Here is a 27352-nt window from a genome sequence, read left to right on the forward strand (position 1 = left end):
ATATCCTGGGGAGCCAGAGAGAAGGCAGGACTTCTACAGGAAGAGTGGACATTGGGGAAAAAAAAGAAACATACTAAATTCAGCCACTTCATAACTCTGCCCAGGGCCCACCCTGGTCTCCAAATGCGGTAGCTGTCACACCAAAATAATCATCTCACCATGAATCCCCCAAGCCACAGCTCCATTGATCGATCATCGCAACCTGTTGTTGGATCGCTAATCATTCTTGAAAGCTAATCAGTGTATCAGAGGAGCTGTATTGATGTAAATTCTGTGTTGCTCAAGCTCCCATTATCATCCTCCTCTGAAACCGTAGTCTATAGCCAGCGGGTATCGCATTTTTAACTGATAAAATAGTGACGTCTTCTTCAACACTTTTGAATCCATTTTCTTTTTTACTTTTGTCATTCAAATCTTTTAAATACTCCAGAATGATTAATTCTTCATTACCCTGAAACTACAACCAGCTCACAGATGAGAGTAATCATTCTGATTTGGCCTATAACCCATATATACTCCATATATCACTATGTTGCTGCTACTGCTGCTGCTGCTAAGTTGCTTCAGTCGTGTCCAACTCTGTGAGACCCCAGAGACGGCAGCCCACCAGGCTCCGCCGTCCCTGGGATTCTCCAGGCGAGAACACTGGAGTGGGTTGCCATTTCCTTCTCCAATGCGTGAAAGTGAAAAGTGAAAGGGAAGTCGCTCAGTCGCGACCCCATGGACTGCAGCCCACCAGGCTCCTCCATCCATGGGATTTTCCAGGCAAGAGTACTGGAGTGGGGTGCCATTGCCTTCTCCCATATCACTATGTTAATAAAACACAAATACACACCTAGTTTCACAGTAACATAGTCAGCATTCTGATTTGAACTATGGCCATCCTCATTTTCACTGTAACCTATTTTAAATCTCAAGAAATTAGAAGAGCAAAATAGTAAGTATACCTTGATAAAGGGAGCCTAAATTAGATGTGCATGTGGGCATGTGTGCTAAGTAGCTTCAGTCATGTCCAACTCTTTGTGACCCTATGGATTATAGCCTGCCAAGCTCCTCTGTCCAAAGGATTCTCCAGGCAAGAATACTGGAGTGGGTTACTGTGCCCTCTTCCAGATGATCTTCCCGATCCAGTGATTGAACCAGTGTCTCAAGTCGCCTGCATTGGTAGGAGGGTTCTTTACTACTAGTACTACCTGGGAAACCCAAATCTGCATAGTCCTATTAAAAAAATTTTTTTTTCTCTAAGTGAAAATATTCGGACAAAAACAGCTAGTGATTGTTGAGCCACTGGAGTTGTAACATATTTCTGAAACGCATTTCATAATCATCCAGCCTAAATATATCTCTGATTAAAACAAATCCTTTCCAACAGTATGCAGATCAAAAGGAAAGTGCTCCTGATATACTGTTGCTCAATGCAGGCCTCCACCGCTTGTGTAGAAATCTCCTAGAAACATGGCAAAGCCATTAGATTCTGCTACATGCTAACGCTTCTAGTTTAACTCCAACAGCCTGTGCAAAATCCTGAATTATAAATCACCATTGCGATCTATGCCCAGGAATCCACCCAGTTGAACTGTGCTGAGTAGCATCTTTACGACTGACTGATCACAAAATATAAATGATATTTCTAAAACAGAGTGACAATGTTCTGCACTTCATTCAATGTGTGAAAAACTAAGAAATATTATTACATTCTTTTAAAATTAAACCCACAGAGGAGTCCACCACTAATTATGATTAGGTTTAATAAAGACTTATGCAAAGCATTTGGAAAAATCTTAAGTGCTTTAAAATGATAAGATACTATATTACTATTATTTTCCTTTAAATATGGCAAGCTTAACTCTGTTGCCCATTTTAATATACCTTTGGGGAAGATCCCCTGGAGAAGGAAATGGCACCCCACTCCAGTACTCTTGCCTGGAAAATCCCATGGATGGAGGAGCCTGGTAGGCTACAGTCCGTGGGGTCACAAAGAGTCGGACACGACTGAGTGACTTCGCTTTCACTTTCACTTTCCCATATACTTCTCTGAATTTTGGTGTTGATTTCCTCTTAAAAATTTTAACTATATCATGGTTATTTGATCCCACTATCATTTTTATTATTATATTATAATGATAGGTCAGTCGATTTATTTCTTCTAGTGGTCCTGTATGGAATTACTAAAATTGAGATTATTCAGGGTAGCCTCTGCAGGACTGATGCCTGGTTTCTTTACCATTAAATTCCAATAAGCTTATCAAAAAGTAATATTTGAGAACAATAAAAAGTCTATGATTTCTTAAACTTATTTTCCATGCAGCAAAATTTAGAAACTTCTAGCTTTCACTTGAAAGTTGATCCTCTTTATCTCCTTTTATGTTTTTACTCTTCTCTCCCTCTTCTTGTAATTTCTTAATTTTGTTTTATTCTTCCCTTTCCCTGCTCCCAACCTCTTTTATCTGGTTCTCGTCTGCCTTCTCTTGCTTTATTCTGTGTCTCACCACATTTCTTCTCTTTTTTGAATCATTAGAAGACTGGTTAAATGCTGAATTTTCCTGTAGACATCTGCACAAAGGCTATTAAAGAGTGCTCTTTGTGAGAACTATTAAAATATTTTAAAAATTGTGGTGTTTATGTGAGTGCATTGCATGTGCAGGTGAACGGCAAAATAACATATTACCTTGGCCACTGAGATTCTGTGCGCATCAAAGACAGATTAAAATTGGGAACACAAAGACAGAGGAAATAATTTTAACATGGAACAGAAAACAGATATAAAGAAAAAGAGTGTGTCTTGTACTTTTTGTAATAATTTATAACACCAAAAATAATAAAGGGTTTCACCTGCAAATCACCCAGCAAAAACATATGTGTGTGTATGCTTATATTTTAAGCCTTTATTGAATTTGTTACAATATTGCTGTTTTATGTTTTGGTTTTTTGGCTGGAGGCACGTGGGACTTACCCCCCTGACCAGGGACTGAACCTGTGCCCCCTGCATTGGAAGGCAAAATCTTAACCACCAGGAAATTTCCTGTGTGTATGTATATCTTGTCTCAACAACTAGATATAAACTAATGGAGGACAGGTTCCATGTGTTAAAGTCCTTTGTATCCTTCAAAACATAGCACACTTCTTCATATACACCAGGCACTTAAAAGGGGATTGAGTGGAACTTGGAAATCATTATGAAATTGGGGACTACCCTCGAAACATTGACTAAACTTGCGTGATATTGCTATTTAAGCAGTTTAAACCACTCAAATGAATATGACTACACACACAGACACACAGGCCTAAACTATCCCCCAATAAAGTAAAGGAAGAAAATAAATGAAAACATGAAACTGGAGGTTTACGCAAGTACACAAGAGAACATTCTATGGAAACCCATACATAGAGAAAAATTAATTAATTTGCAATCTTCGGTAGGAGGTCGCTTACAAATAATCAAAAATGTCTTCATTATGTTTCAGTGCCTTAAGTTTCCAGGAATGATTATAGTGAATTAGCAAAGTGGGAGTAGCTGTGCAATTATTTATAGTGACATACCAACGTAGGTGAACTTGGATAAGTCATGCTCTTTGTCCCGTGCGTCTGTATTTCCAAAGTGACAGTACTAGTTGCCGTCTCTCCCACCTTCTCTGCAAAGATGTTCTGCAAATAAATGAGGTAATGTTTGCGAGATGTTTTTGCAGCTTGGGAAAGAAACCCACTGCACACATCTCAGATGTTATTTCTATTCCATATTCAAACCCGGTGTATTATTGCCTCTGTTTTAAATGGAAATTGGACTGTTTGAGTCCTGGGTTCTGACCAACATCTGGGTCAACATAAAAGGACGATTATTTTTAATTTTAATTCTGAGGCTCTGTTCAGCTCCCTTGCACGTGTGAGGACCAACTGTAGGAAATAAACAAAGCACATAAATCAGGCTTTCAAAGAGAAAAACCATTCTCCCGAAGGCTTTTTTTTTTTTCCTTTTTTTTTTTTTTTTTTCAATGAAGAGCGTGAACACTGTATTTCCCCGGCAGAATATTTCGGTCCAAGAAGGAGGATAGTGCAGGCAGTGGGAGCGTGTGTGCGTGTGTGCGCGTGTGTATGTGTGTGTGTGTGTGTGTGTGTGTGCTGTGCGTGCGCGCCCGCGGAGAGAGGGGCGGGGGAGGCGGATGAGGAGGATGAGATCATAGTTTCAGGATCCTCAGGAAACCCTGGTACTGGCAGTAGCCAGGCTCTGCTGTGCCCACATGACCCACAACTCTGGCAGCGGACTCGGCACTTCCAACATTATTAAATAATAAGAAAGCGGCTCCTACTCCATGCCCAAACCTCCCCACAGACCGGTGGACACCTTCGAAGAGTTTGGCGAGTCGGTGACTGGGGCGTCCGTCCATTCCAAGGTGTGTGTATGTGTATGTGTGCGTGTGTGTAGGCAAGGCGTTTTCTCCCTTGACAGCTGGGGAGTGGGGGAGGGCGCGGGGGTGGAGGGGGTCCAAGGGGTGGGCGCGGGGCCCGGCTGCCGCGCGCTGCCCCCCGGCCGCCCAGGGGGGCTCGCCGGGCCAGCCGCCGGGCGGGAGATGCCCGGTGACGCGCAGCCCCAGCGGCGCAGGGACCGCAGCCGCCCCCGGCGCCGAGGCGCGGGCCCGGGAGGCTCGGCCGCCGCCGGAGCAAGGGCAGGCGCCGCGCACCCGGCAAAGTCAAGAGTGGAAAGCGGGCGGCGAGCGCGGCAGCGGGGAGGGAATTGCCCCCAACGCCCACTCGCGGGGTTCCCACCTGTGCGCCCGCGCCGGCCGCCGGCGGCGCCAAGCATGTGCCGGGCGCTGCAGCCGGGACTGCGGCGCGGCGCCTCCCCGGGCGGGCGGCGGGCGGCGCCTCGGGCCCGCGGGGCGGCGGGAGCGGCTGCGGCAGGAGGGCCGGCCCGGGGGCGCGGGGCCGCGCAGGTACATCTCGGCCGCCCGCCCGCCGAGGCCGGGCCGCGCGCCGCGGGTTGAGTTGTTTCTGTGGTCCCCGCTGCCCTCTCGGTGGTCCCCGTGGGCTGAGCAGCTGGGAGGTGGCTTGCTCCCCTCCGTTAGGGATGACACTCACGTGGGGAGCAGGCTGGGGGGCTACTACTGAGCTGGAAATCCGCGTTTTGGGGTCCTCTCCAGCTGGCGGCGTCGGCGCGTGTTGCAATGCACTGCGGTGCCCGGGCGGCGGGTCGGGTGGGTGTGGGCGCCGGGCGCGGCGAGAGGGGCGCGGCGCGGCTGGGTGGGCGCGGGGCAGGGAGAGAGAGAGGAGAGGAGTGACTTCGGCTTTTGGAGCCTGGAGTTTTCCTTTGGGCCGAGGGTGGACGCGAGGTTCGTTCTGGTACCGGAATAGGAGGTGGCGAGGTGTCTTAAAGACCAACGCCAAGAAGAGACGAGGGATGCGGGGCTGGGCTCAGTGGTACCAAGGCTGGGACTTGGGAGTAAAACTTTCCTCTTTGGTGAGCTTGAGGTTTGCCTTTGAGAAGGTAAGTGTAGGACTTGAGTGGAGGTGGAGTGGGGAGTCTTGGCTGTACTCTGGCGGTGAAATTCAACGCCATTAGGTTCCTTGTTGCTCTATTAAAACGGTCTTTTGAGTTATGGTTCTGTTCAAGTTTCCTATTATTGTTATGATCACTTGGGGTTTAATGAGTTCTGTGTTTCCTTTTGAACATATCAGAAACCTATATTGTTGAAGTATGCATAATTATTAATTTCTTTAAAAAAAAAAGACTTATTTTGCTTATTGCAAGGATAGAAACTTTATGGAAAAAACCGTTCTATGAACTTTAGCTTTATTCACTCAATTCTAACACTACCATAAGGAGTGGGTAATATGAGGGAATCCGGACACAGAGCGATGAAGTAATTTATCCAAGGTCGCAGGGCTTTAAATGTTAAAAACCAGTTGAGCTTTCGGTGAACTCTAAACCAACATATATATTTTTTTCATAAAAATGGGACTTCATTGTACTGTCTTTTGTCTTTTATATTTGATATATTGACCACATTTCTACCAAGATGAACCTCATAACTATGTGCTACGTGTTGGGGACAATTAACATTTTCCTAAATTTTAATGCCAATTATGGCAACTATCCTTTGAGCCTTTTCCTTTTGCTAAAACTGACCGTTTCCTACAACAATTGTGCTTTAAAGTAGTATTTATCAGCCAGTTATGATTTTCAGCAGGTAAGGTTTATCAGCAAAGTCAATTATTATAAAGCAGGCACCTGAATCTATATATTTGTTTGCACTTAATTTTAAACTTCCTAAGGTATTAGTCTGTTACTTTGCTCAAAGCAGGGCCATCATTTCCTTCCAAACCCCATCTTGCAGAATTTTTGAGCAAGTTTAATCATCTTTAATTCAATCACTCTGACAAGAGCTTAGGCAGTTTTAAAAGAAGAATTATGCAATTCTCTTTCAACTCTCAGTGATTAGAAGCAGGCTATATTGCGAGGGTGTTCGTGTATGTCATGCCTTTTCACCAGTTGTATGTACTTTAGACAAAGTTGTGTAGCAGTGAAGACTGAAATCACATTTTTTCATTGGTACTAAGCTGAAATACTGTAAATGTCTCCGCTTGTTCTAAATGAATCATGATGTGAAGAAAGGTCTCAGTGGCGTTAAGCCCAACTGCACGTGTTTAGAGAATTATGTCTCATCTGAGTTTATCATGGAGCTCTTATAATATTTGTTTTATTAGACATATATCTCTCTTAGGTCTTCATCTGTTATTTTTTTCAAGTAAATTTAATTGCTGTTTCACATAATGAGTTTCGAAATTATTTTGACATTCATAGATTTCCTTAAGTCTGGTTTTCAGTTTCATTAAATTCAGTATACATATATCAAATCCACACTAATTCAACATTACGTGTGAAAAAAGAGTAGAATCTAACTGAACTACAGGGAAACATGATCTTTGGATGTGAAAAGAATTATCTTCAGTAGTTAAACTCTTCCACATCCCAGGGTATGGTCCATCTCTATTTGGGGGTGCTAGAGTACAGTGCTGCAGCCAGGAAAGTTGCATTCCATCAGGCACAAACTTTTTTGATATTGAAATTGAACTTTCCACATCTGTTTATATAAAATGTTGATGGTTATCAAGGCATAAATCCTATGGAATGTCCATATATCCTTTCTTAACTGACTCATCTGTTCCAGTTTTCCAGTTTCTGTTACTTATTTTAGAAAAAGCATTCTCTCACTACTTTTATCTCACCTGGGAGATTTGACATGACTTTTTCCTTTCAAGTCCCCTGCCTCTAGTTTTGGGAGAACTGTGTTCTCTCTGCCTCTTGAGAGGCTCTTTGCTGCAGAGTCTGGGCGGAGAACTGGGGTTGCATGGTGAGCAGAAAAATGAGTGTGCCCCGCCAGCCCAGGGGCCAGACTTCAATCCAATTGTCATACACATAAATGGAGTTCTGAAGGCAGGAATGCAGTAAGAATGTGTAATAAAGGATTCCGGACCAGACAGGGAGGTTTGGAACAAGATGCATTAGAAGTCCCCTATCATTGGAAAAGACTCTGATGCTGAGAGGGATTGGGGGCAGGAGGAGAAGGGGACGACAGAGGATGAGATGGCTGGATGGCATCAGGGACTCGATGGACGTGAGTTTGAGTGAACTCCAGGAGTTGGTGATGGACAGAGAGGCCTGGTGTGCTGCGATTCATGGGGTCGCAAAGAGTCGGACACGACTGAGTGACTGAACTGAACCGAATGTATGAGGAGGGGTTTACTAAGATTTATTTTGTAAATTAATTTTTATTTGGTATATAGCTGCTTTACGATGTCATGTTAGTTTCTACTGTATAGCAGAGTGATTCAGACGTACATAATACATATGTGTGCTCGTGCCCAGCCGTGTCCAACTCTTTGTGACCCCTTGGACTGTAGCCTGCCAGGCTCCTCTGTCCGTCGAATTTTCCAGGCAAGAACACTGGAGTGAGTTGCCATTTCCTTCTCCAACAGATACACGTATCCCCTCCCTTTTGGACTTTCTCCTCATTCAGCTCACCACAGTGCGTTAAGTAGAGTTCCCTGTGCTACATGCTTTCCCTGATGTTTTCTAAATTTCAGACCTATGTCTCCCTCTAGTTACCTTTACACATCTCTATTCACCAGTAGATACATCATTTCCCCTCATCATACACCTTTGGTCATAGAGAAGATCACAAAAATCCTTTTCACAGTACTTTTTGCAGCCTGTAGAGAGCATGTACTACCCTTACCTGGTTATTACTCTATTTTCGAAGAGATATTTAAATTTAATGAAGGATAACCATTGTCTTTCTTTGCCTTAACAACTATTTTTAATTTTAAAGAAATAGTTGTGTGTGTGTGTGTGTGTGTGTGTGTGTATGTGTTTGTTTGTTGTTAAAGTGGCAGGATGTCTCAAAATAGAAATGTAATTAATTCATCACACATCCGTAAGATTCCCGGAAGTGTCTGTAGGAAGAAAGAGGCACCAGAGTAAGAGAGGTGAGCTTAAGTGTTGAGTATGACAAGGAAATGTGTATTAATAATGTAAAGCAAACATAATAATAACTAAGCTCATTGACACTGTGTGCTGTACATCTTCTGTGGCTCTATATAAAGTAACTCAGGTATTCTTCACAGTAGCCAAATGAGGGCTTCCTGTATTACCATTACCCCCATTTTACGGAGGAGGAAACTGTGGTATCCAGAAGCACCGTAATCATGGCCACTGTCACACAGGTAGAAACTCTGAATCTAATATTGATTCTTTAGTTCATGCTGTTAGCTAGTAACATGTAATATCTGGTTCACAGTTTTATTAATGCATTAAGTCCCCATCATTGTTAAAAATCATAACACCTCCTCAACTGATCATTTGGTTACTTTTCCTGCAATTAAAACAAGTGGAAAAACTTATAACTTCCCTTATGTCAATGCTTTTTGCTCCATATTTTACATGCAAATTATTTAAAGCAAGGACAGGTATTGATATATAAATGCCTAAAGCCTGGCAACTGCTGGATTATGGGGCATTTCTCATTATATATTGTATATTTTTGAATTCAAAAATAGTAACTCCAGCACCATTTGAAACTGTTGAAATTTCTAATATCACAAATATATATACTTTGGCATTCCAAATAATTAGGTAAATATCTTTAACAGTTGGAAGTTCTATGACCTTTAGTAAACTTAAGAATTTAAAGTCATCTGTTTCATCTACCCCCAGTGTTGTTATTCAGAGTGCTGTGTACTGCAAAGGGGATATAAAATATAATATAAAAAACACCTGTTGAATTACCTTGGTAAAATTTAAAAGTCCATGTTAATCTTTACATTGGGAACTTATGACATGACTTATAGTTATTTTAACTATTAGTTACTTAAAATATTACTTAAAATTTTAAAATAAACTTAGTTATTTTAAATATTGTCCAAATAATAAAAACACATGGTACATGTGATTAGTAAGGTAGAGCACTAATGGGTTAGGTGTGCTGATGCATGTAAAGGTTTATGCACAGTGTTTGAAGGTGTCAATCAGCGTTATTTCTCCCTGAAAGTTCTGGGTCGTATGTAGCTGATACGGGCTTCCCAGGTGGCGCTAGTGGTAAAGAACCCACCTGCCAATGCAGGAGACATAAGAGAGATGAGTTCAATCCCTGGGTCGGGAAAATTGCCTGGAGGAGGGGATGGTAACCCACTCCAGTATTCTGGTCTGGAGCGTCCCATGGACAGAGGAGCCTAGCAGACTACAGTTCATAGTGTCACAGAGTCGGACAGGACTGAAGCAAATTAGCATGCACACATAGGCATTTGATATGATTAATGTTACCGTTAACTATGACTCACAAGTAATACTGAGTGCACATATACAAATACTCAACTCTCTTCTTTGAAGTTGTTGGAAACATTCTAAGGAATGTGTACATTTTCTGTAACTCATGGAGAATGTTATACATTATTTCTCTATATGCTCCCCACCATACAAAGCATCCCAGAGTAATTAATAAAATGTTATTCCAATTTATATCATAAGGAAAGAGACACAAAGCTTGATTGTCTGTGTTTGTGTGTGTGTGTACTATTAGAGTGGAAGGTACCATCATATACAACAACAAATAATTCATTCATTGTAGTTTACAGTTTGATGCCATAGTGCACTGTCCTATTGCAAAGAGTTTTGTGTTATATGTTACTCAGTTATAATAGTTTAGGTTATTCAGTCATAGCAAACAGCTAAAATCTTGGGTACTGAAATGAGCATAGATTTGTTTCTTGCTAATACTTTGTGCCCTGTTGGCCAATAAAAGACTATTTTACATCTTCCTCACATGGAAACCCAGGCTCATAAAACCCCTGTCATCTACAGCATCCCCATCACGCATTCATCAAACACATAGAAACATGGTGGGTCACTCACAAATTCTTAAAAGGCTTCTATCAGAAGGAGCACCTGCTACTTCTACTCATATTTTATTGGCCAGAGCAAGTCCTATGACCACTCCTAACTTGAAGATGAAAGAGAAGTGCCGTTTTATTAGATACTCAGATGGAAGGAAACTGCTCTGTTAGTGAACAGACCTAATTGTTACCGGATGAATTTATCCAGTTCACGTCAATAGTTTTTATCACATAAAGATGACTTATGATTTTATATAACAATTGAGTTGTAGAATTTCAACCTAGAAAGGCAATTTCTGCATTAAACCGCCAGCAAAGGAAGTAGAGTCTAAACTTATAAAATTGATAATATCTCTCTTTGTCAGTGGGGGTTGGATTTAGTCAAGGAATGTCAATAAAACTCTGATTTGAATAAATGCAGGAGATAGCCTTTCTGACAATAAGCACAAGTCAAGAACGGTGCTAAGATCTACAGTGTAGCTGTGTTTTCTGAACAGATTTGATAGTATCAGCATGATACAGAAAACTGAACAACCACGTGTGTATCTTTTTGTCACCTGCACCAACATGAACAGAAGTGTTAGATGTGTTACTGTATATTGTTATAAAAAGTAATACAGGTAAACATATCAATCATACTGTATGATTACTTAACATTGACAAACATAACCTGAAAAGAGAGAATATATCTAATCCGTGTGTTTAATGCTATAAATTTCCTGGAAGCACTGCTATTGTTGAGTCCCATATATTTTGGTATGTTGTGTTTTCATTTTAATTTAGCTCAAGTAGTTTCAAAATTTCTCCTGAGATTTCCTCTTTGATCTGTGGGGTTATTTGAAGGGTGGCATTTACTTTCCAAGTGTTTGGAGATTTCTCTGTCATCTTTCTCTGTTTTTGGTCAGAGAACCTTATTTCTTGTGTTATCTTTCTCCATTTCAGTCAGAGAACACACCGTGTACGATTTCAGGCTTTTAAAATTTGTTTAGGTTTATGTTATGGCCCAGAATGTTGTCTGTCTTGGTTTATGTCCCATGGGCACTCGAAAAGACTGTGTATTTCACTGTTTTTTGATTGAGTGTTATATAAATGCTCATTAGATCCTGTTGGTTGATGGTGCTGATAAATTCTTGTTATGTCTTGACTAATTTAATGTCTAGTTGTTTTATTCATTGTTGAAATAATTTGTTAAATTTTCAATTATAATTTTGGATTTGTCTATTTCTCTTTTCACATCTATCAGTTTGACTATACTTTGCATCTCTCTTGTTTGGTATATATAAATTTAGGATTGCTATGTCTTGGTGTATTGATTATTTTATCATAACATGATACTCTTTATATGTGATAATTTTATTTGCTTAAAGTCTACTGAATCTGATATTAATATAGACATTCCTTTTTTTATTTGCTTGATGTTTACATGATTTTTTTTTTTTACTGTCCTGCTTTCAACCTGTCTGTATCATTATATTGGATCTGAATTCTTTGTTCATACATTACCGGTGGGTTACATATTTTAATTGATTTTGCAAACCTCTATTTTTTTCATTTGTATATTTACACATTTACATTTTATTAAGACTGTGTGTCTGCCATTTTAATTTTTGGATTTTTTCCTCTTTGTTTGTGTTTGTTTTAGTTTCTCTGGGTTTTTTCCTCCCTATCAGTTACTTGAGCATATACAGAATTCCATTTCTATTTATCTATAATGTTTTGAAGTGTATCTATTCATATAGACTTTTAACAAGTACTCTGAGTATTGCATCATAATACATATAATTTATCACTGCCTACCACTGTTGTCATTTTTTCGTTACAGTGAAGCATAGAAACGTCACCTTTTTTTATGTACCTTTATCCTCCTCCATTAGGCAATGGCACCCCACTCCAGTACTCTTGCCTGGAAAATCCCATGGACGGAGGAGCCTGGTAGACTGCAGTCCATGGGGTCGCTAGGAGTCAGACACAACTGTATAACTTTCAAGTAGACAACCTGAGCGACTTCACTTTCACTTTTCACTTTCATGCATTGGAGAAGGAAATGGCAAGCCACTCCAGTGTTCTTGCCTGGAGAATCCCAGGGACGGGGGAGCCTGGTGGGCTGCCGTCTCTGGGGTCGCACAGAGTCGGACACGACTGAAGCGACTTAGCAGCATCCTCTTCCATTAATAGTAAAATTCTCTAAACTATTTCCTCTACATACATAAGAAACTGTTACAACTTTTGTTTCAACTGTCAAGCACAGGTCAAAGAGCTCAAGAGGAGCAAGAAAAATTCATGGTTTTTATTGATATTTTCATTTACCATGTTCTTTCTTCTTTCTTGATATTCCAACATTCTTCTTTTATTGCTTTCTTTTTGTTTCTAAAACTCCCCCTAGCCTTTGTTTTAGAGCCGATAGGCCTCCTCTTGACAATATATCTTTGTTTTCCTTCATCTAAGAATGTTTTGTTTTCCCCTTCATTCCTGAAGGATATTTTAACTGGATACAGGATTCTGGGTTGACAGTTCTTTTTTTTAAGCACTCAAAATATTGTGCCACTTCCTTATGGTCTCTCTGTTTCCTAATGAGAAATATTATTTTGTTTTAATTGGTTTTCTCCAATAGGTAAAGTGTGATTTATCTCTTGTTCTTTTCAAGATTTTTGAATATTTGTCTTTAGTTTTCATAAATTTGACTATGCTGTATCTTGGTGTGTATTTATGAGGTTTTCTGTTTGGCATTCAGATTCATGAGTCTAAAGATTTATGTCTTTTGTCACCATCTAAGAAATTTTCATCTGTTATTTCTTTGGGTACTTTTTGATCACTGTCCATTTTCTTTTCTTCTCCCATGTCTCTGAGACTTGAAAATTAGATCTTTTGTTACGGAAACACAATGTATTAGTTTCCTATGGCTGCTGTAACAAATTACCAAAAACATGGTGCTTTACAACAAACTTATTCTCTTACAGAGATAGAGACTGGAAGTCAGAAGTCAGCTTCACTGGGCTAAAGTCAAGATGATGGGAGGACTAGTTCCTTCTGACAGCTTCTGGGGACAGTACCTCTCTTTTGCATTTTCTAGCTTCTGGGGGCTACCAGTATTCTGTGACTCACAGTCCCTTTTTTGAATCACTCCAATATCTTGCTTCTCTAATCACATCTTCTACTACATTTCCTATGGTCAAATCTTTTTGCCTCCCTCTTTTAAGGATACTGTGATTACATTCAGGTCACACCTGGATAGTCCATGATAGTCTCCCTATCTCTTTAATTTTCATCATATGTACAAAATCCCTTTTGCTATGTAAGGTTACATTCACAGCTTCCAGGGATTAAGGCCAACCTGAGTATCTCTGGGATCCTACCATACATGGGTTTCTGAAGCTTTGTTGTTGGTTTTGGTTTGTTTTCTCTATTGTTTAGACTGGGTAATTCCAGTTGTTCTGTCATACAGCTAACAGATTATTTCCTCTGTCACTTTCATTATGTTATTGAGCCCATCCATTAAATTTTATATTTGGTTATTGATTTTTTCTTCAGTTCTAAAATTTCCATTTAGTTCTTTCTTATATGTTCTATATTTCAGCTGACACTTTCTACTTTTTCATTTGTTCATAATTTCTCACTGAAGTATTTTTAAAAAAATATTTTCAAAGCTTTGCTGCTTTAAAAACTTTGTCAGATAATTCTAACATTTCTTTCATCTAATTATGGGCATCTATCATTATCTTTTTATACTCAGTTTATGTAATTGATTTATATCCTTGATTCTTGGTTTGATGAATGATTTTCAACTGAAATCTGGACATTTTCTTATTAAAAGAATTTGGATCTTATTTATGCCTTCTGTTTTAGCTAGCTTCCAAAACATCACCCCAGTGGGTGAAATGAGAATGGTGCCACCTCTTCACTGCCAGTGGGTGTAGAAGTGAAGGCTTCTTTACCCAGTCTCCCTTGTCATGTAATATGGAGGGGGCTCCGTATTACTGTGGGAAAGAGAATGAATTCAAGCACCCCACTAGGTCTTCGCTGATACCTCCCTTTCTGTTTCCCATGTGGCCTCCCCTGGCAACATGCAGACAGGGAGGTGGTTACTGCTGGACCATAGTAATAGTCCTTACTCTCCAGTAGCCCCCCATGATACCACCCATCCCCGTATGGTCTCCATTGATAACCTAATGGAGGTGGGTGATGGGAGTCTCATTCATTACCACCCAGTTGATAGGAATGAAAGTCCCAACTCCCTACTTGGTCTTTTGTGACATCACCTTGATGGAGCTAAGTGGAGTTGGGATATGCTGTTTCAGCCTGGTGAGGGTGACAGTCTAGGCTCCCTACTTGGCCATTATTGGTATGGATGTGGTGGGGCCACATTTTTTTTTTTCTGTCTCATATAGCTAGAAGAGAGCAATTACTCATTATAAAAGCTTATTTTTTTATTTGTTTTGCTTTGTTGCTCCTGGGCCCTGAGTTCCCCTACCTGGGTTTGCCTTCTCTCTAACTTTCAGAGTCTTGGTATGTTTATTGTATGTGCAGTGTCCAGGGTTGAGGGTTGTATCTGGTGAAAGGAAGAGGGAAAAGTACTTCTGCTCCATCTTCACAGATGTCTATTCCACATTTTTTATGCAAGGGTAAATTGAAAAATATCCCTCAACATTGATTCTCAGAGGATGAAGCTCAGGGGATTACTACTGATCTGTTTCTGAATAATAACCACTTTACAGATCAGCAGGATGAGAGAGTACTTGGACAGGGATGCAAATAGGATTACAGAACATTCCATCAGAGCTAAGGTTCAAGGATCACATGGAGGTCCTCTTACTTCTCTAAACCACGGCTTTCTCCTCTCCTGGGAAACCATGACTGCAGGGTGTAGCAAGGTTGGAAACTTTCCCTAATCTCATAGGCTGTCTTTTCTGGCAGGATTCTGGAACTATACCATCCAAGCCCTTCCTAAATTCTCACAAAGTGTTCTTCATTCCCAGGAACATTATCCATCTGAAATGCAGTTTTCAACCAGAAAGCATGTGGTAAAATGTGGCTTGCTGCTAAGTCGCTTCAGTCATGTCCAACTCTGTGTGCCCCAGAGATGGCAGCCCACCAGGCTCCCCCGTCCCTGGGATTCTCCAGGCAAGAACACTGGAGTGGGTTGCCATTTCCTTCTCCAATGCATGAAAGTGAAAAAGTGAAAGTGAAGTCGCTCAGTCGTGTCCGACTCCTAGCGACCCCATGGACTGCAGCCTACCAGGCTCCTCCATCCATGGGATTTTCCAGGCAAGAGTACTGGAGTGGGGTGCCATTGCCTTAGGAAGAAAACAGAGAGCCCCAAAATCCACATTTAAACTCTTAAGAAGCACCTCCCAGCGAGCACTCATGTTAATTTCATTTGATATAAAATTATACATTAAAAATAAGTGTATGGATTTTGTCAAGTTGTTTGATCAATACTCAGGAGATTAAGTACAAGAGATGGGGCTATGAATTTTCTGCTTGAAACCAATATTCTGAGGAAGAATAGTTGGTGGGGAGGCAATTACAAAGAACTGTCTAGGGAAATTCTCCCTAGAGATAAATGGAGTTAATGACGTTGTATTTAACCCTGAAGTTCTCACAGTAGTAGTGCAGTGGTTCTCAAACAGCGGTCCTCTGGCAGCATCTGTACAACCTGGGAACTCTGTGAATGCAGATTTCTCGGCAGTTTCTTGCAACAAGCCCTCCAGGTGCTTTCTGATGCCTCCACACCTGGAAACCGAGTACTAGAGCAGCCTCTCCAACCATTGAAGACAACATTAAATGTATGCTTTTCATGATTCTTTATTTGTTTGCCTGTTTGTTTTGGCTGCGCTGGGTCGTCATTGCTGTCCTCGGCCTTTCTCGAGTTGTGGGGAGTGGTGACCCTTCTTTGCAGGGCGCGGGTTTCTCATTGTGGTGGATTCTCTTGTTGCCAGCACGGGCCCTAGGCCCCCAGGTTTCAGTAGTTGTGGCATACAAACTTATACCACTCTGCGGTTACTCTGTAGCCTGAGGTTACTCTGAATCCTCCTGGACCAGGGATCAAACCCATATCCCCTGCATTGGCAGATGGATTCTTAACCACTGGACCACCAGGGAAATCCCTTTTTCATGTTCTTGACTCATCCATTTAGGTTTTTAGAAAATCTATTTAGCATGTTTAACATTCAGCATTGGAGAAGGCAGTGGCACCCCACTCCAGTACTCTTGCCTGGAAAATCCCATGGACGGAGGAGCCTGGTAGCCTGCAGTCCATGGACTGAGTGACTTCACTTTCACTTTTCACTTTCATGCATTGGAGAAGGAAATGGCCACCCACTCCAGTGTTCTTGCCTGGAGAATCCCAGGGACGGGGGAGCCTGGTGGGCTGCCGTCTATGGGGTCGCACAGAGTCGGACACGACTGAAGCGACTTAGCAGCAGCAGCAGCAACATTCAGCATGTTTTAAGTATATTTTTTTTTTCAAGGAAATATCATAAAGAAATTAAACATTTATCACCCCAAAGGGTCTCTTTCGTTGAAGATGTCTCAGTGATTTGCACAACTGTTTTGTATCCTTAACCCAAACAGTCATGACTGCTGCATGTCTCATTCCGTGATGGAAACCAAAAAACGCAGCCACGCCTACACTTCCCTGCCTCGGTTCTGCGTAGCTGCTGAGTCTCACATTAATGGGTTTTTCTGGTGCCTTCATGACGTTTTCTGGGGCCAACACAGGCATGAGAATATTTGGAGGCGAGGGTGGGGGCGTCTCTGCATCCCTTGAAGAAGATTCATTTTGGGAGATCTTGTCACACAATATTGTTAGAGACAGACACATATGCAGATGTCCGGATTCATCATTGTCATTACCACATCAGCTCCACTATGGGGGATTCACTGTCTATTGCAGGCTGGCATTTTTCTCTAGGGTCATATGAGATTAAAGGGAATCTTGGCTCCAAGGTTGTCCTTAGGAAAAAAAAGCTACATTTCTGAATAAAGAGTTTATGTTTGGGGTGCAGTTACAAACCCCAGGATGGAGTAAGACAAAATCAATTAAGAAGTAAATGGTTAAAAGATGAAAAAAAATATTTTCTGATGGTAATAAAATACAGATAGATTCCCTGGTGGCTCAGATGGCAAAGAATCTGCCTGCCATGCAGACCACCTGTGTTTGGTCCCTGGGTTGGGAAGATTCCCTGGAGAATCCCCACTCCAGTATTCTTGCCTAGGAAATCCCCATAGACGGAAGAGCCTGGTGGACTACAGTCCATGGAGTTGCAAAGAGTTGGATACAACTGAGCGACTAACACACTATGGCATATAGTCCTAAATACGGTTCAGTTTCATTTTAAAGATGGTGTTTTATATTAGTTCACGCTTTCAATTAGCAATTCACTAAACATAGAGACCATAATAGATTTGAGTTTACTTAGTACCCATGCAGAGAAGGCAATGGCACCCCACTCCAGTACTCTTGCCTAGAAAACCCCATGGACAGAAGAGCCTGGTAGGCTGCAATCCATGGGGTCGCTAAGAGTCGGACACGACTGAGCGACTTCCCTTTCACTTTTCGCTTTCACGCATTGGAGAAGGAAATAGCAACCCACTCCAGTGTTCTTGCCTGGAGAATCCCAGGGATGGGGGAGCCTGGTGGGCTGCCGTCTATGGGGTCGCACAGAGTCGGACACGACTGGCAGTAGCAATAGCAGTACCCATGACTTTGGGTGACTAATATTTTAGATTTTTGATCATCACATTTTACTATATGTGATTTTTAAATATATTTTTTGGTTTCTATAAATCATAAATTTCAGTTTCGCATACCTTTTATTCCTCACACTTTTTTAAAGGGATCTTTTTTTTTCTTTTGATAAATAAATCAGGAGGATGGGTCGAGAACAGTTTATCTGTTTTCGATTTAAAATGACTCATTCTGGGTGCTTCCCTGGTGATCTTCCAGTTAAGATTTTGTGCTTCCACTGCCAGGTGTATGGGTTCTATCCCTGGTCAGGGAGCTAAGATTCTGCAGGCTGCTTGGCCCTGCCAAAAAAAAAAAAAATTAATGGCACACATTCTGGGTCCAGAAAAATATTCTTCTCTTACCCTTTCAACATTCCCCACTGCCAGTTGTACTGTGTTTTTTCATTCCTTCTGTTCCCTTTGTGCCTTCAAGCTAATTATATTTTTCATTTACTCATCCTGCTCGGGCGTTTAAATGGCTGTGCCTCGACATTGTTTTGGGGAGAAGACTTTTCCAAACCTTCATTATACAGTGTTTGTTCAATAAGACCATTTGGGCAGGTTGGAGGAGCCACTCCTTAGAAAACATATTTTGAAATGGTGGAGCAGATGTTTTCTCTCACACACTCATCCTTTATAAATAAAGGCCCCTAGCCCTGGTGGTACTAGTCAGATGTGTTCTTTCTCAGAGGAATCACTTGGTTGGCATTTTTAAATGTGGTGGTTTAATCATCACCAGAATGCTTAGGTAAGGCTTAAATATGAAGACAAATAGTTCTTCCACAATAAATGGGGACAAGGAGAGGGGGATTCAAGAAAAGAAGTGTCTTCTGCAGGCAGTCATCCAGATTTTCCCACATGGTGTTAGCTTCTATTTATACACACAAAATGTGCCAGGTGATTTTTTTTTCCATATGCAGATAAATTCTGACTCTTCCTTTTAACCTAAACACTGCCCAAGTAATGTTTACCATGAGATTGCATTCAAAATAATATTTCTGCTAATGCTGCTAAACAGCTTTTAGGAAGTGATATATGAGTCAGGTTGATGTTGAATCTTTGATCAAACTATGAATCAGATTTTCAAAACCGGAAAGCATTTCAAAGCATCTGACTGCTCTTTTTTGTTTTCCTCAATGTCAGTGTGGTCTGTGCATTTTTTCATTTTCTTTTTTTTATTTTCTTTTCCTTTTTCTCTCCCCTTTATTAGCTGAAGAATTCTTTTTCCTCTTATGACTTATTTTTCCAGGAGCATGGGACATAACAGCTATAAATTAAATGTTCTAATGTTGTAAATACCTCTAATATTGTAGACATGAGATTGAGAGTTGGTTCATATTTTTACAGTTTGCATTCTTGAAATGACAAAAAAGATAAACATCAATCTGCTCTGGAGTGGTTACAAAAGCGAAATAATCCCATTTTACCCAGCCACCATCATCTAAGGGGAAAAAATGTAGCCCTGTGATTTCACTTGGTTGAGCATGTGGAATATTTTTTGGTTCTGATTTTAGGGTTAAGTTGGTGATTAAGGGAGGGGAGAAGGTGACAGATATCAGTGCTTCATTTCCTTCTTAGTCTTCATCCTTTTGTCTGCTTGTGAGCAGAGGCTAATCTGTGTCAGTTACCTTTGTTTTCTCCTACCTGTTTGTCTGCTGTCTCCATCATTTTGTTTGCTTATTTTGTTTTGCTTTTCTGTTCTCTTCCCCAACTCCATACTCCAGCTCCCATCTAGCTGAGCTGAAAGACCAGCAGGGAGACTCATCAGTTATGAAACTAGAAACCTGTGAGTCCCTGGCTTGTGCTTGTCCAAGTCCTCACCAAACCCATGGCAAGACCATGATTTTTAGTTTTTCTTCCTCCCTGGTTCATCAGCCATTCCACATTATTCACTTGGATTCAGTATTTTAGAATATTCAGTGTTAGAACTCACCTTTGTCATAATTAGTATTCACTATACCTTCTAGGGGTTTCCCTGGTGACTCAGTGGTAAAGAACTTGCATTCAATGCAGGAGGTGATCCCCTGGAGAAGGAAATGGCAACCCATTAGAGTATTCTTGCCTGGAAAATCTCATGGACAGAAGAGCCTGGTGGACCACAGTCCATGGGGTCGTAAAGAGTCTGACATGACTTAGTGACTAAACAACAACATATTTTCTATGTGTCTTTCTAGCTCAGTGGAGTTATGAAATGAGCCATTCCTTTTTTAATCAGTCTCAAAATATGTTTCAAGGACCAACTGTATCAGAATTATCTGAGGTGTTTATTAAAGCTATGGGTGAAAGTGAGAGTGTTAATAACTCAGTCAAGTTTGAATCTTTGCAACCCCATGGACTGTAGCCTGCCAGGCTCCTCTGTCCATGGAACTCTCCAAGCAAGAATAATGGAGTGGGTTGCCATTACCTTCTCCAGGGTATCTTCCCAACCCTGGGATCGAACCCAGGTCTCCTGCATTGCAAGCAGATGATTTACCCATTACCTTCTCCAGGGTATCTTCCCAAGCCTGGGATCGAACCCAGGTCTCCTGCATTGCAAGCAGATGATTTACCACTGAGCCACCAGAGAAGCCCCTGAACCCTATCTTACATCTACTGAAAAAAGAATCTCTCTTTCTGATTTTAGGATTTTGAGGCTGACACTAATTATAGGAATTAGTCCAGATCTGTGCTTACAACCCAGGGTACCATTTTATTTATTTTTTTAACTTAATTTTTATTGGAATATAGTTGCTTTACAATATTGTGTCAGTTTCTGTTGTACAGCAAAGTGAATCAGCTTTACATATACATATATCCCCCTTTTTTGGATCTCCTTCCGATTTAGGTCACCACATAGCACTGATTAGTGTTCTCTGAGCTGTACAGTAGGTTCTCATCAGTTATCTATTTTACACATAGTATCAATAGTGTATATATGTCAATCCCAGTCTCCCAGTTCATCTCCCTCTTTCCCCCTTGGTTCTTCCTCTGTGTCTCTGTTTTGTAAATAAGATCATTTGGTAGCTCAGTGGTAAAGAATGCAAGAGACATGGGTTTGATCCCTGAGTATGGAGGATCCCGTGGAGAAGGAAATGACAACCCATTCTAGTACTCTTGCCTGGGAAATCCCATGGACAGAGGAGCCTGGCGGGTGAAAGTCCATGGGGCTGCAGAAGAGTCAGACACGACTTAGTAACTAAACAAGCCCAACAACATACCATTTTTCTAGATTCCACATATATGCGTTAATATACAGTATTTCTTTTTCTGACTTACTTCACTCTGTATAACAGTCACTAGGTCCATCCACATCTCTCCAAAAAATCAGAATACATGGATACATCTCCAGGTTGTACTTTAAACAACCTGGTATGATTGTGACATGCACCCTCTGTTATCAACCAGCAAATGAGCTATAGAAATTGGAAGGAAAGACAGAGTTGGTGTTGATACAGAAGCATTACTTCAGTGTATTCATCACAGACCAGAGATTGACCCTCATTTATGAATTCAGAAACCAGATCTTTTTCTCAAGGGCATAGTCATATTAACTAAGCTTACGGAGACTGAGCTATAAATAAGGATGCCATTTTTAGAGTTATCATTGTCACTAGGATCAGAATGACCAGGGCATTCTTGCCCTATAGGCAAGACTCTCCATGGGAAGAAAAACTGTCAGAAGTTTGCTCCTGGAATCTGGAGGCAGAGAAAGGGAAATGAGTTGAATCAAAGGAGTGAAAACACTGAAGAATGATGAGGTGTCAGGAACTCTCCTAAACGTTTCACATGTGTGATTTCATTTACACCCTCTCAACAGTCCTTCGTGATGATATTATTGGCTCTGTTTTCTGTATGAGAAAGGGTAGGAAAAGAGAGGCTACATAACTTGCTGAAGTACTCGTGGTCTGTGACTAAGTTATTAGTGAACTAAGAATGAAGCTACCAGATAACTTTAGAGTCACTGGGCCTTACCATCTGTGTTAAGAAATCAAGTGGGGACAGAATAGCTTCTAGCTGGTGGAGAAGAAGGGAATGTATCAAACCACTGCTTGTATGGGTAGGATGCTTTCGAGTCATGAGCAGTCACTTTCCCGCCATCATACCTTGTGGTTTGTTTATCTGATCTCTCTGTACTTGTAATTAAGTGAAAGATTCACATAAGCAGATTCTACTCTTATTTTTTTTCCCCAAGGACACACCACAGTCATGTACAAATAATTAATCATACATCTTAATAAGGGACTTCCCCGGTGGCTCAGTGGTAAAGAATCCACCTGCAGTGCAAGAGCCACAGGAGATGTGGGTTCAATCCCTGGGTCAGGAAGATCCCCTGGAGGAGGACATGAAAACCCACTCCCGAATTCTTGCCTGGAGAATTCCATGGACACAGAAGCCTGGTGGGTTACAGTCCATAGGGTCACAAAAAGTAGGACACGACTGAACCAACTTAGCACACACGCACATCTTAATAAACAGTAATAACTAAGTGTTAGTTGCTCAGTCTTGTCCAACTCTTTGCAGCCCCATGGACTGTAGCTTGCCAGGCTCCTCTGACCATGGTATTTTCCAGGCAAGAATACTGGCCATTCCCTTCGCCAAGTGATCTTCCTGACCCAGGGATCGAACCTGGGTCTCCCACATTACAGACAGATTCTTTACCGCCTAAGCCTCCAGGGAAACCCAATAAACAGTAATAAGACATATTTAAATATAGTGGGCAAGTTTGCACAAGTCAGGCTCATGGATGTCCCCAAATCCTGAGTTAATTTTGTCTCAGAAAATAGAGTGAAATTGACTAAAAACTTCGACTTGCTCCAATGCAAGCATGTTTCCTGTTGCTTGGGGGAGAATTTCACGGAGCTCATAGTTTCCTGTGTCTCTCTTCTGAGTTTCTGCATCTGCTGAATGCCAGATCACCACTCAGGGTTTTGCTTTCTCAGTATGTGCCAGCTTTCCCACGAGGTCCCCCTGCCATCTACCTTCCTTGAACCTTTACCAGAAAGTATCACCTGTCCATCATACCTTGTGGTATCACCTGAAGTATCCTGAAGTATCACCAGTCCAGACTGTGCATTTGGCAGATTTTTCTATAGGATTTGAATGACGGCGTTGAGTTATAGCACAGAAATATGAGATACCCCCGAGTATTACAACTTCCTCGATCATTTCTGAAAATAGTTATACTTTGCGTTTTTACCTTAGGCTTCAGCAGCTCACTAGGTGAGAAATGGAGTTATTTCTAAATGTATAGATTCATCTCAAAGTGGCAGATACACACCAGTAAATCGTATTTCTGATTTCTGTTTCTGTAAATCCTATTTCTGTTTCCCCCAGTTTAGCCACTACTGCTGCTGCTGCTGCTAAGTCGCTTCAGTCGTGTCCGACTCTGTGTGACCCCATAGACGGCAGCCCACCAGGCTCCCCCGTCCCTGGGATTCTCCAGGCAAGAACACTGGAGTGGGTTGCCATTTCCTTCTCCAGTGCATGAAAGTGAAAAGTGACTGTCTTATCCCATTCTTTTGTTGTTCTTCAGTCGTGTCCGACTCTTTGCGATCCCATGGACTGCAGTGTGTCAGGCTTTCCTGTCACATTCTTAGCCCCTGTTGAAATGTAACCCTTACTCTCTTGAGCAGGAAAAGCAAATGCCTGCTAACAGCAGACCCCCTAAACCCCTGAGCATATACGTCTTCCATTGGTGAATCCAACAGACAGATGGTGTAACTGCAATACATGGTCTGGGGCTGTGACTTTAAGACCATTTGAAGTCAGAGATGGCAATCATGACTCTACACGGTGATGGTTCCACATTCACTGGAAGGTGCTTATGAGAAGTACATAATTTAAGAGTAGGAAACCCTAGGGCTCTCAGAATGGAAAAATTTTGTATATCCTTGAAGAGACATCTTTCAAGAACAAAACAACTCTTTTAACTTCTTTTAGCTTAAACAACTCTTTCCAATGTTAGAGATAACTAGGAACAGTGCTTTAATAGACATGTTTTGTACCGTGAAGGCTATAGTTTACCCATTTTTGCTCATTTGGTGGAAAAAAGGTAGAAATTTTCTACTGTGATGAGAAGTAATGACATTATGAGATATAAACTAGGAAGTCAAGATAGGAAAATGATACTTTTTTCCCCCATAAGATGTGGTCACTGCTCTAATCAGGATGACTATAGTGAATGAGGTTCACTTGACAGATATGACAAACCACAAAAAACTAGAAGTTGCTTAAGATTGGTGATAAAAGTAACAGACACTTTTTTAGATTATCATGCATTTACACAGACAGCTTTTGCAGCTCAGTTTATTTGTCAGAAGTCTTCGCCTCATATCTTTTAAAGCTGCCAGGGAGTATATTATTGTGAACTCATCCTATTATACTAATCACCGTGTCCATGACCCCAGAAAACACTGATCAAGATGGATGCAAACCCAGAAGATAAGCACAAAGTTTAACCACAAATATATACTAACAGTAAAATTGACACTTGCAAAATTAAAACATTTATATGGTCAAAACACGTGTCAGTCTTCACCTAGTGATAGACTAAGAAGAACATATAGCAGACCTCAGAGGCAAAAATAGCATTTTACTGCTAACATCATTTTCTCTAGCAATACCTAAAATGTTACCTGAGCTCTGCCAGATGCTGAACTGACAACTGAGTGATTTGCTCTAAGTTCTCATTAGAGAGCCATCAGTCTCTTGCAAAGTGATGTTTCCACTGCTTCTGTAACTCAGAGTGGGACTAGAGGAAGATGAAGGTGTCCATTCACCAGTGTCTGTGGGAAGGCTGGACCACTTGGATCAGGTGGAGAAGTATCACTCCCTTGTCCTCAGGGAGCTTACGTTCTACCTGGGAGATGCAATTCAGAAGAGAAAGAGTTGGTGAAACAACATGAAATAAAGAAATGTAAAATTGCTTTGCTGTATGAGATATGAGAAAATTGGGAAAATTTCTCATAGAAATCCTAAGAATTAGGAATGCTGTCAGGAGTTCTCTGACAATGTCTTAATGGCTTCCTTGGATTAGAAATCAACAACAGTGTGAACAAGTGGGTATCCCCATTAACTACTCTCTGCAACCCACCTCCTACCCTTGCAGTAAAGACCTAAACAGACCTTGCAAGATGCTGCACTCCATTTTTAGGGAAATCTGTGATCATGTTATCTTTGTCCTAATTCCACATCAAATCAGAGAAAAGTTAGGGACCCAGGAGACATAGATGTGTGTAATTAGCCACAGAACTTACGTGTCATATTGATGGTTCTCAAAGAGGCGCAGGTTTGATCACCAGCACCAGCATCAGCATCACCTGGGAATTTGTTAGCAGTGTGAATTCAGCCCCTGTTCCAGACCTACTCAATCAGAAACTCTGGGGCCAGCAATTTGTGCTTTCAAATGAGCTTCAGGTGATTCTGTTGCACGCTTAAAATTGCGCTGCCGTAAATTACACTGATGTTATTATGGCGTAAACCATTTGAATGTAATGTCTACGGCACCCTTGAAGAAGAAATGGGGTAAAGAAGTGTTTTAGTAGCCCATGAACTTCACCCTGTGCTGTATTGATACTGGGGAGTGTGGGGGATGGGAGTGTGGCCGTGGTTTCATAGGTTGATTATCCTGAAATATTCACTTGTTAGCTTTGAGTGTTCATTTAACAGTTCAGCTATTACAGGAGGCTCCCTCCCCCTTGCTTGATGTCTTAAAATTCTTCTTTGAGTATGTGTGTGTCTGTCTGTTTGCTCAATCGCTCAGAGGTATCCAACTCTTTGCAGCCCCCATGGACTGTAGCCCGCCAGGCTCCCTCTGTCCATGGAATTTTCTAGGTAAGAATACTGGAGTGGGTTGTCATTTCCTACACCAGGGGATCTTCCCTGACCCAGGGATCAAACCTGTGCCTCTTGCATCTACTGCATTGGCTGGCAGGTTCTTTACCGCTGGTGCCACCTGAGAAGCCCAGCTGTCTGTTTAGGTCTGTGCAATTTTATTACATGTGTAGATTTGTGTAATCATCAGTGTTGTTGAAAGAGAGAACAGCTTCATCAGCACAGGGATCCCTAGTGCCACCCTTCAGTAGCCACATCCTCTTCTGTCCTCCTTCCCGCTCCCCTCCATCTGTAACCATTGGTAACCATTAATCTGTTCTTTATCTCCATGATTGTGTCATTTTAAAAAAGTAATATAAATGAAAATATACTATATGTAGCCTTTTGAGGCTTTTTGTTTGTTTTTTTAAAACAGCATAATTGGTTGGCTTAAGGTCTAAGTAGCTCAGTGCATGTAACCATAATTCCTTTCTTATTGCTTCATTGTATTTCATAATGTAGATGTACCACAGCCAGTTTATTTAGCCATTCACCTGTTTATGGACATCTGGGTTGTTTCCAGTTTGGGGCTGTTACAAATAAATATGCTTTGAATACTCACATATAAGCTTGTGTGTACATGTAAGTTTACATTTCTCTTATACAAATGCCCAGGAGTACAATTTCTGAATGTTTATTTTTGTGAGAGATTGCCAAACTGTTTTCCAAAGTGGATGTGTCATTTTACATTCCCTCCAACACTTCACGAGGGATCTTTTCTCTGTAGCATCAGCAGCATTTGGTGTCATTGCTGTCTTATTTTAGCCATTCTGAGAGGCATGTAGTGATACCACACTGTGGTTTTAATTTGCATTTCCTTGATGATTAATGATTTGCTTCTTTGCCATCTACATATCCTTTTTGGTCCCTGGGAGCTCAGTGGGAAAGAATCCGTCTGCCAATGAAAGGGACACGGGATTCGATCTCCGGGTCAGGAAGAACCCCTGGAGAAGGAAATAGCAACTCACTCCAGTATTCTCACCTGGAAAATCCCATGGACAGAGGAGTGTGGTGAGCTACAGTCCATGGGGCTGCAGAGAATCTGACATGACTTAGTGACTAAAGGATAACAGTACTCTTTGATGAAGAGTTGTGTTTTTTTTTTTTTTTCCCATGTCTTTTGCCCATTTTCTAATTGTGAAAATTATTTTCTGACCATTAAGATTTGAGAGTTTTTAATATATTCTATATGTTAGATGTGTAGTTTGTAAATATTTTCCTTCAGTCTTAAGCTTGCTTTTTCATCTTCTTAACTGGGTCTTCCACAGAGCAAGCAGTTTTAATTTTGATGAAGTCCAGTTTATTCATTTTTTTATGGATTGTGCTTTTGGTGTCAAGGTTAAGAACATTTATGTAGGCTTAGATCCTGAAGATTGTTTCCCGTTTTTTTCTA

The 27352-nt window shown here is 41.2% G+C and overlaps 2 protein-coding genes and 1 long non-coding RNA gene across 3 annotated transcripts in view; 1 reads left to right on the plus strand and 2 right to left on the minus strand.

The window, feature by feature from the left end:
• Positions 1 to 3507: 3507 nt before the first annotated feature.
• On the minus strand, positions 3508 to 5551 carry LOC123331191 (formin-like protein 14). Its single transcript, XM_044934608.2, has 3 exons — positions 5417 to 5551; positions 5074 to 5361; positions 3508 to 3645 (listed from the first exon to the last, which is right to left on the minus strand). The coding sequence occupies exons 1-3, from the start codon at positions 5549 to 5551 to the stop codon at positions 3523 to 3525; spliced, it is 546 nt and encodes a 181-aa protein (XP_044790543.2). The 3' UTR covers positions 3508 to 3522.
• Positions 4178 to 27352, plus strand: part of DTNA (dystrobrevin alpha) — a 454458-nt gene continuing 431283 nt past the window's right edge. Inside the window, exon 1 of the mRNA XM_025273381.3 lies at positions 4178 to 4388. The gene's annotated coding sequence lies outside the window, so the exon portion shown is untranslated. The remainder of the gene's footprint in view (positions 4389 to 27352) is intronic.
• Positions 18211 to 24861, minus strand: LOC123331230. The gene is made up of 4 exons (XR_006547772.1): positions 24723 to 24861; positions 20042 to 20132; positions 19753 to 19848; positions 18211 to 18408 (listed from the first exon to the last, which is right to left on the minus strand). It is a non-coding gene; the product is annotated as an uncharacterized LOC123331230 (long non-coding RNA).

Source organism: Bubalus bubalis, chromosome 22, assembly GCF_019923935.1.
Source record: "Bubalus bubalis isolate 160015118507 breed Murrah chromosome 22, NDDB_SH_1, whole genome shotgun sequence".
NCBI lineage: Eukaryota > Metazoa > Chordata > Mammalia > Artiodactyla > Bovidae > Bubalus > Bubalus bubalis.

Coding starts and splice junctions, on each gene's coding strand:
- LOC123331191 (XM_044934608.2), bottom strand. CDS start 5,551: ATGGCGTTGAATTTCACCGCCAGAGTACAGCCAAGACTCCCCACTCCA. Junction 5,362..5,416: donor ACTCCCAAGTCCCAGCCTTG/GTACCACTGAGC, acceptor TTGGTCTTTAAG/ACACCTCGCCACCTCCTATT. Junction 3,646..5,073: donor CCCCCCAGCCTGCTCCCCAC/GTGAGTGTCATC, acceptor ATTTATTTGCAG/AACATCTTTGCAGAGAAGGT.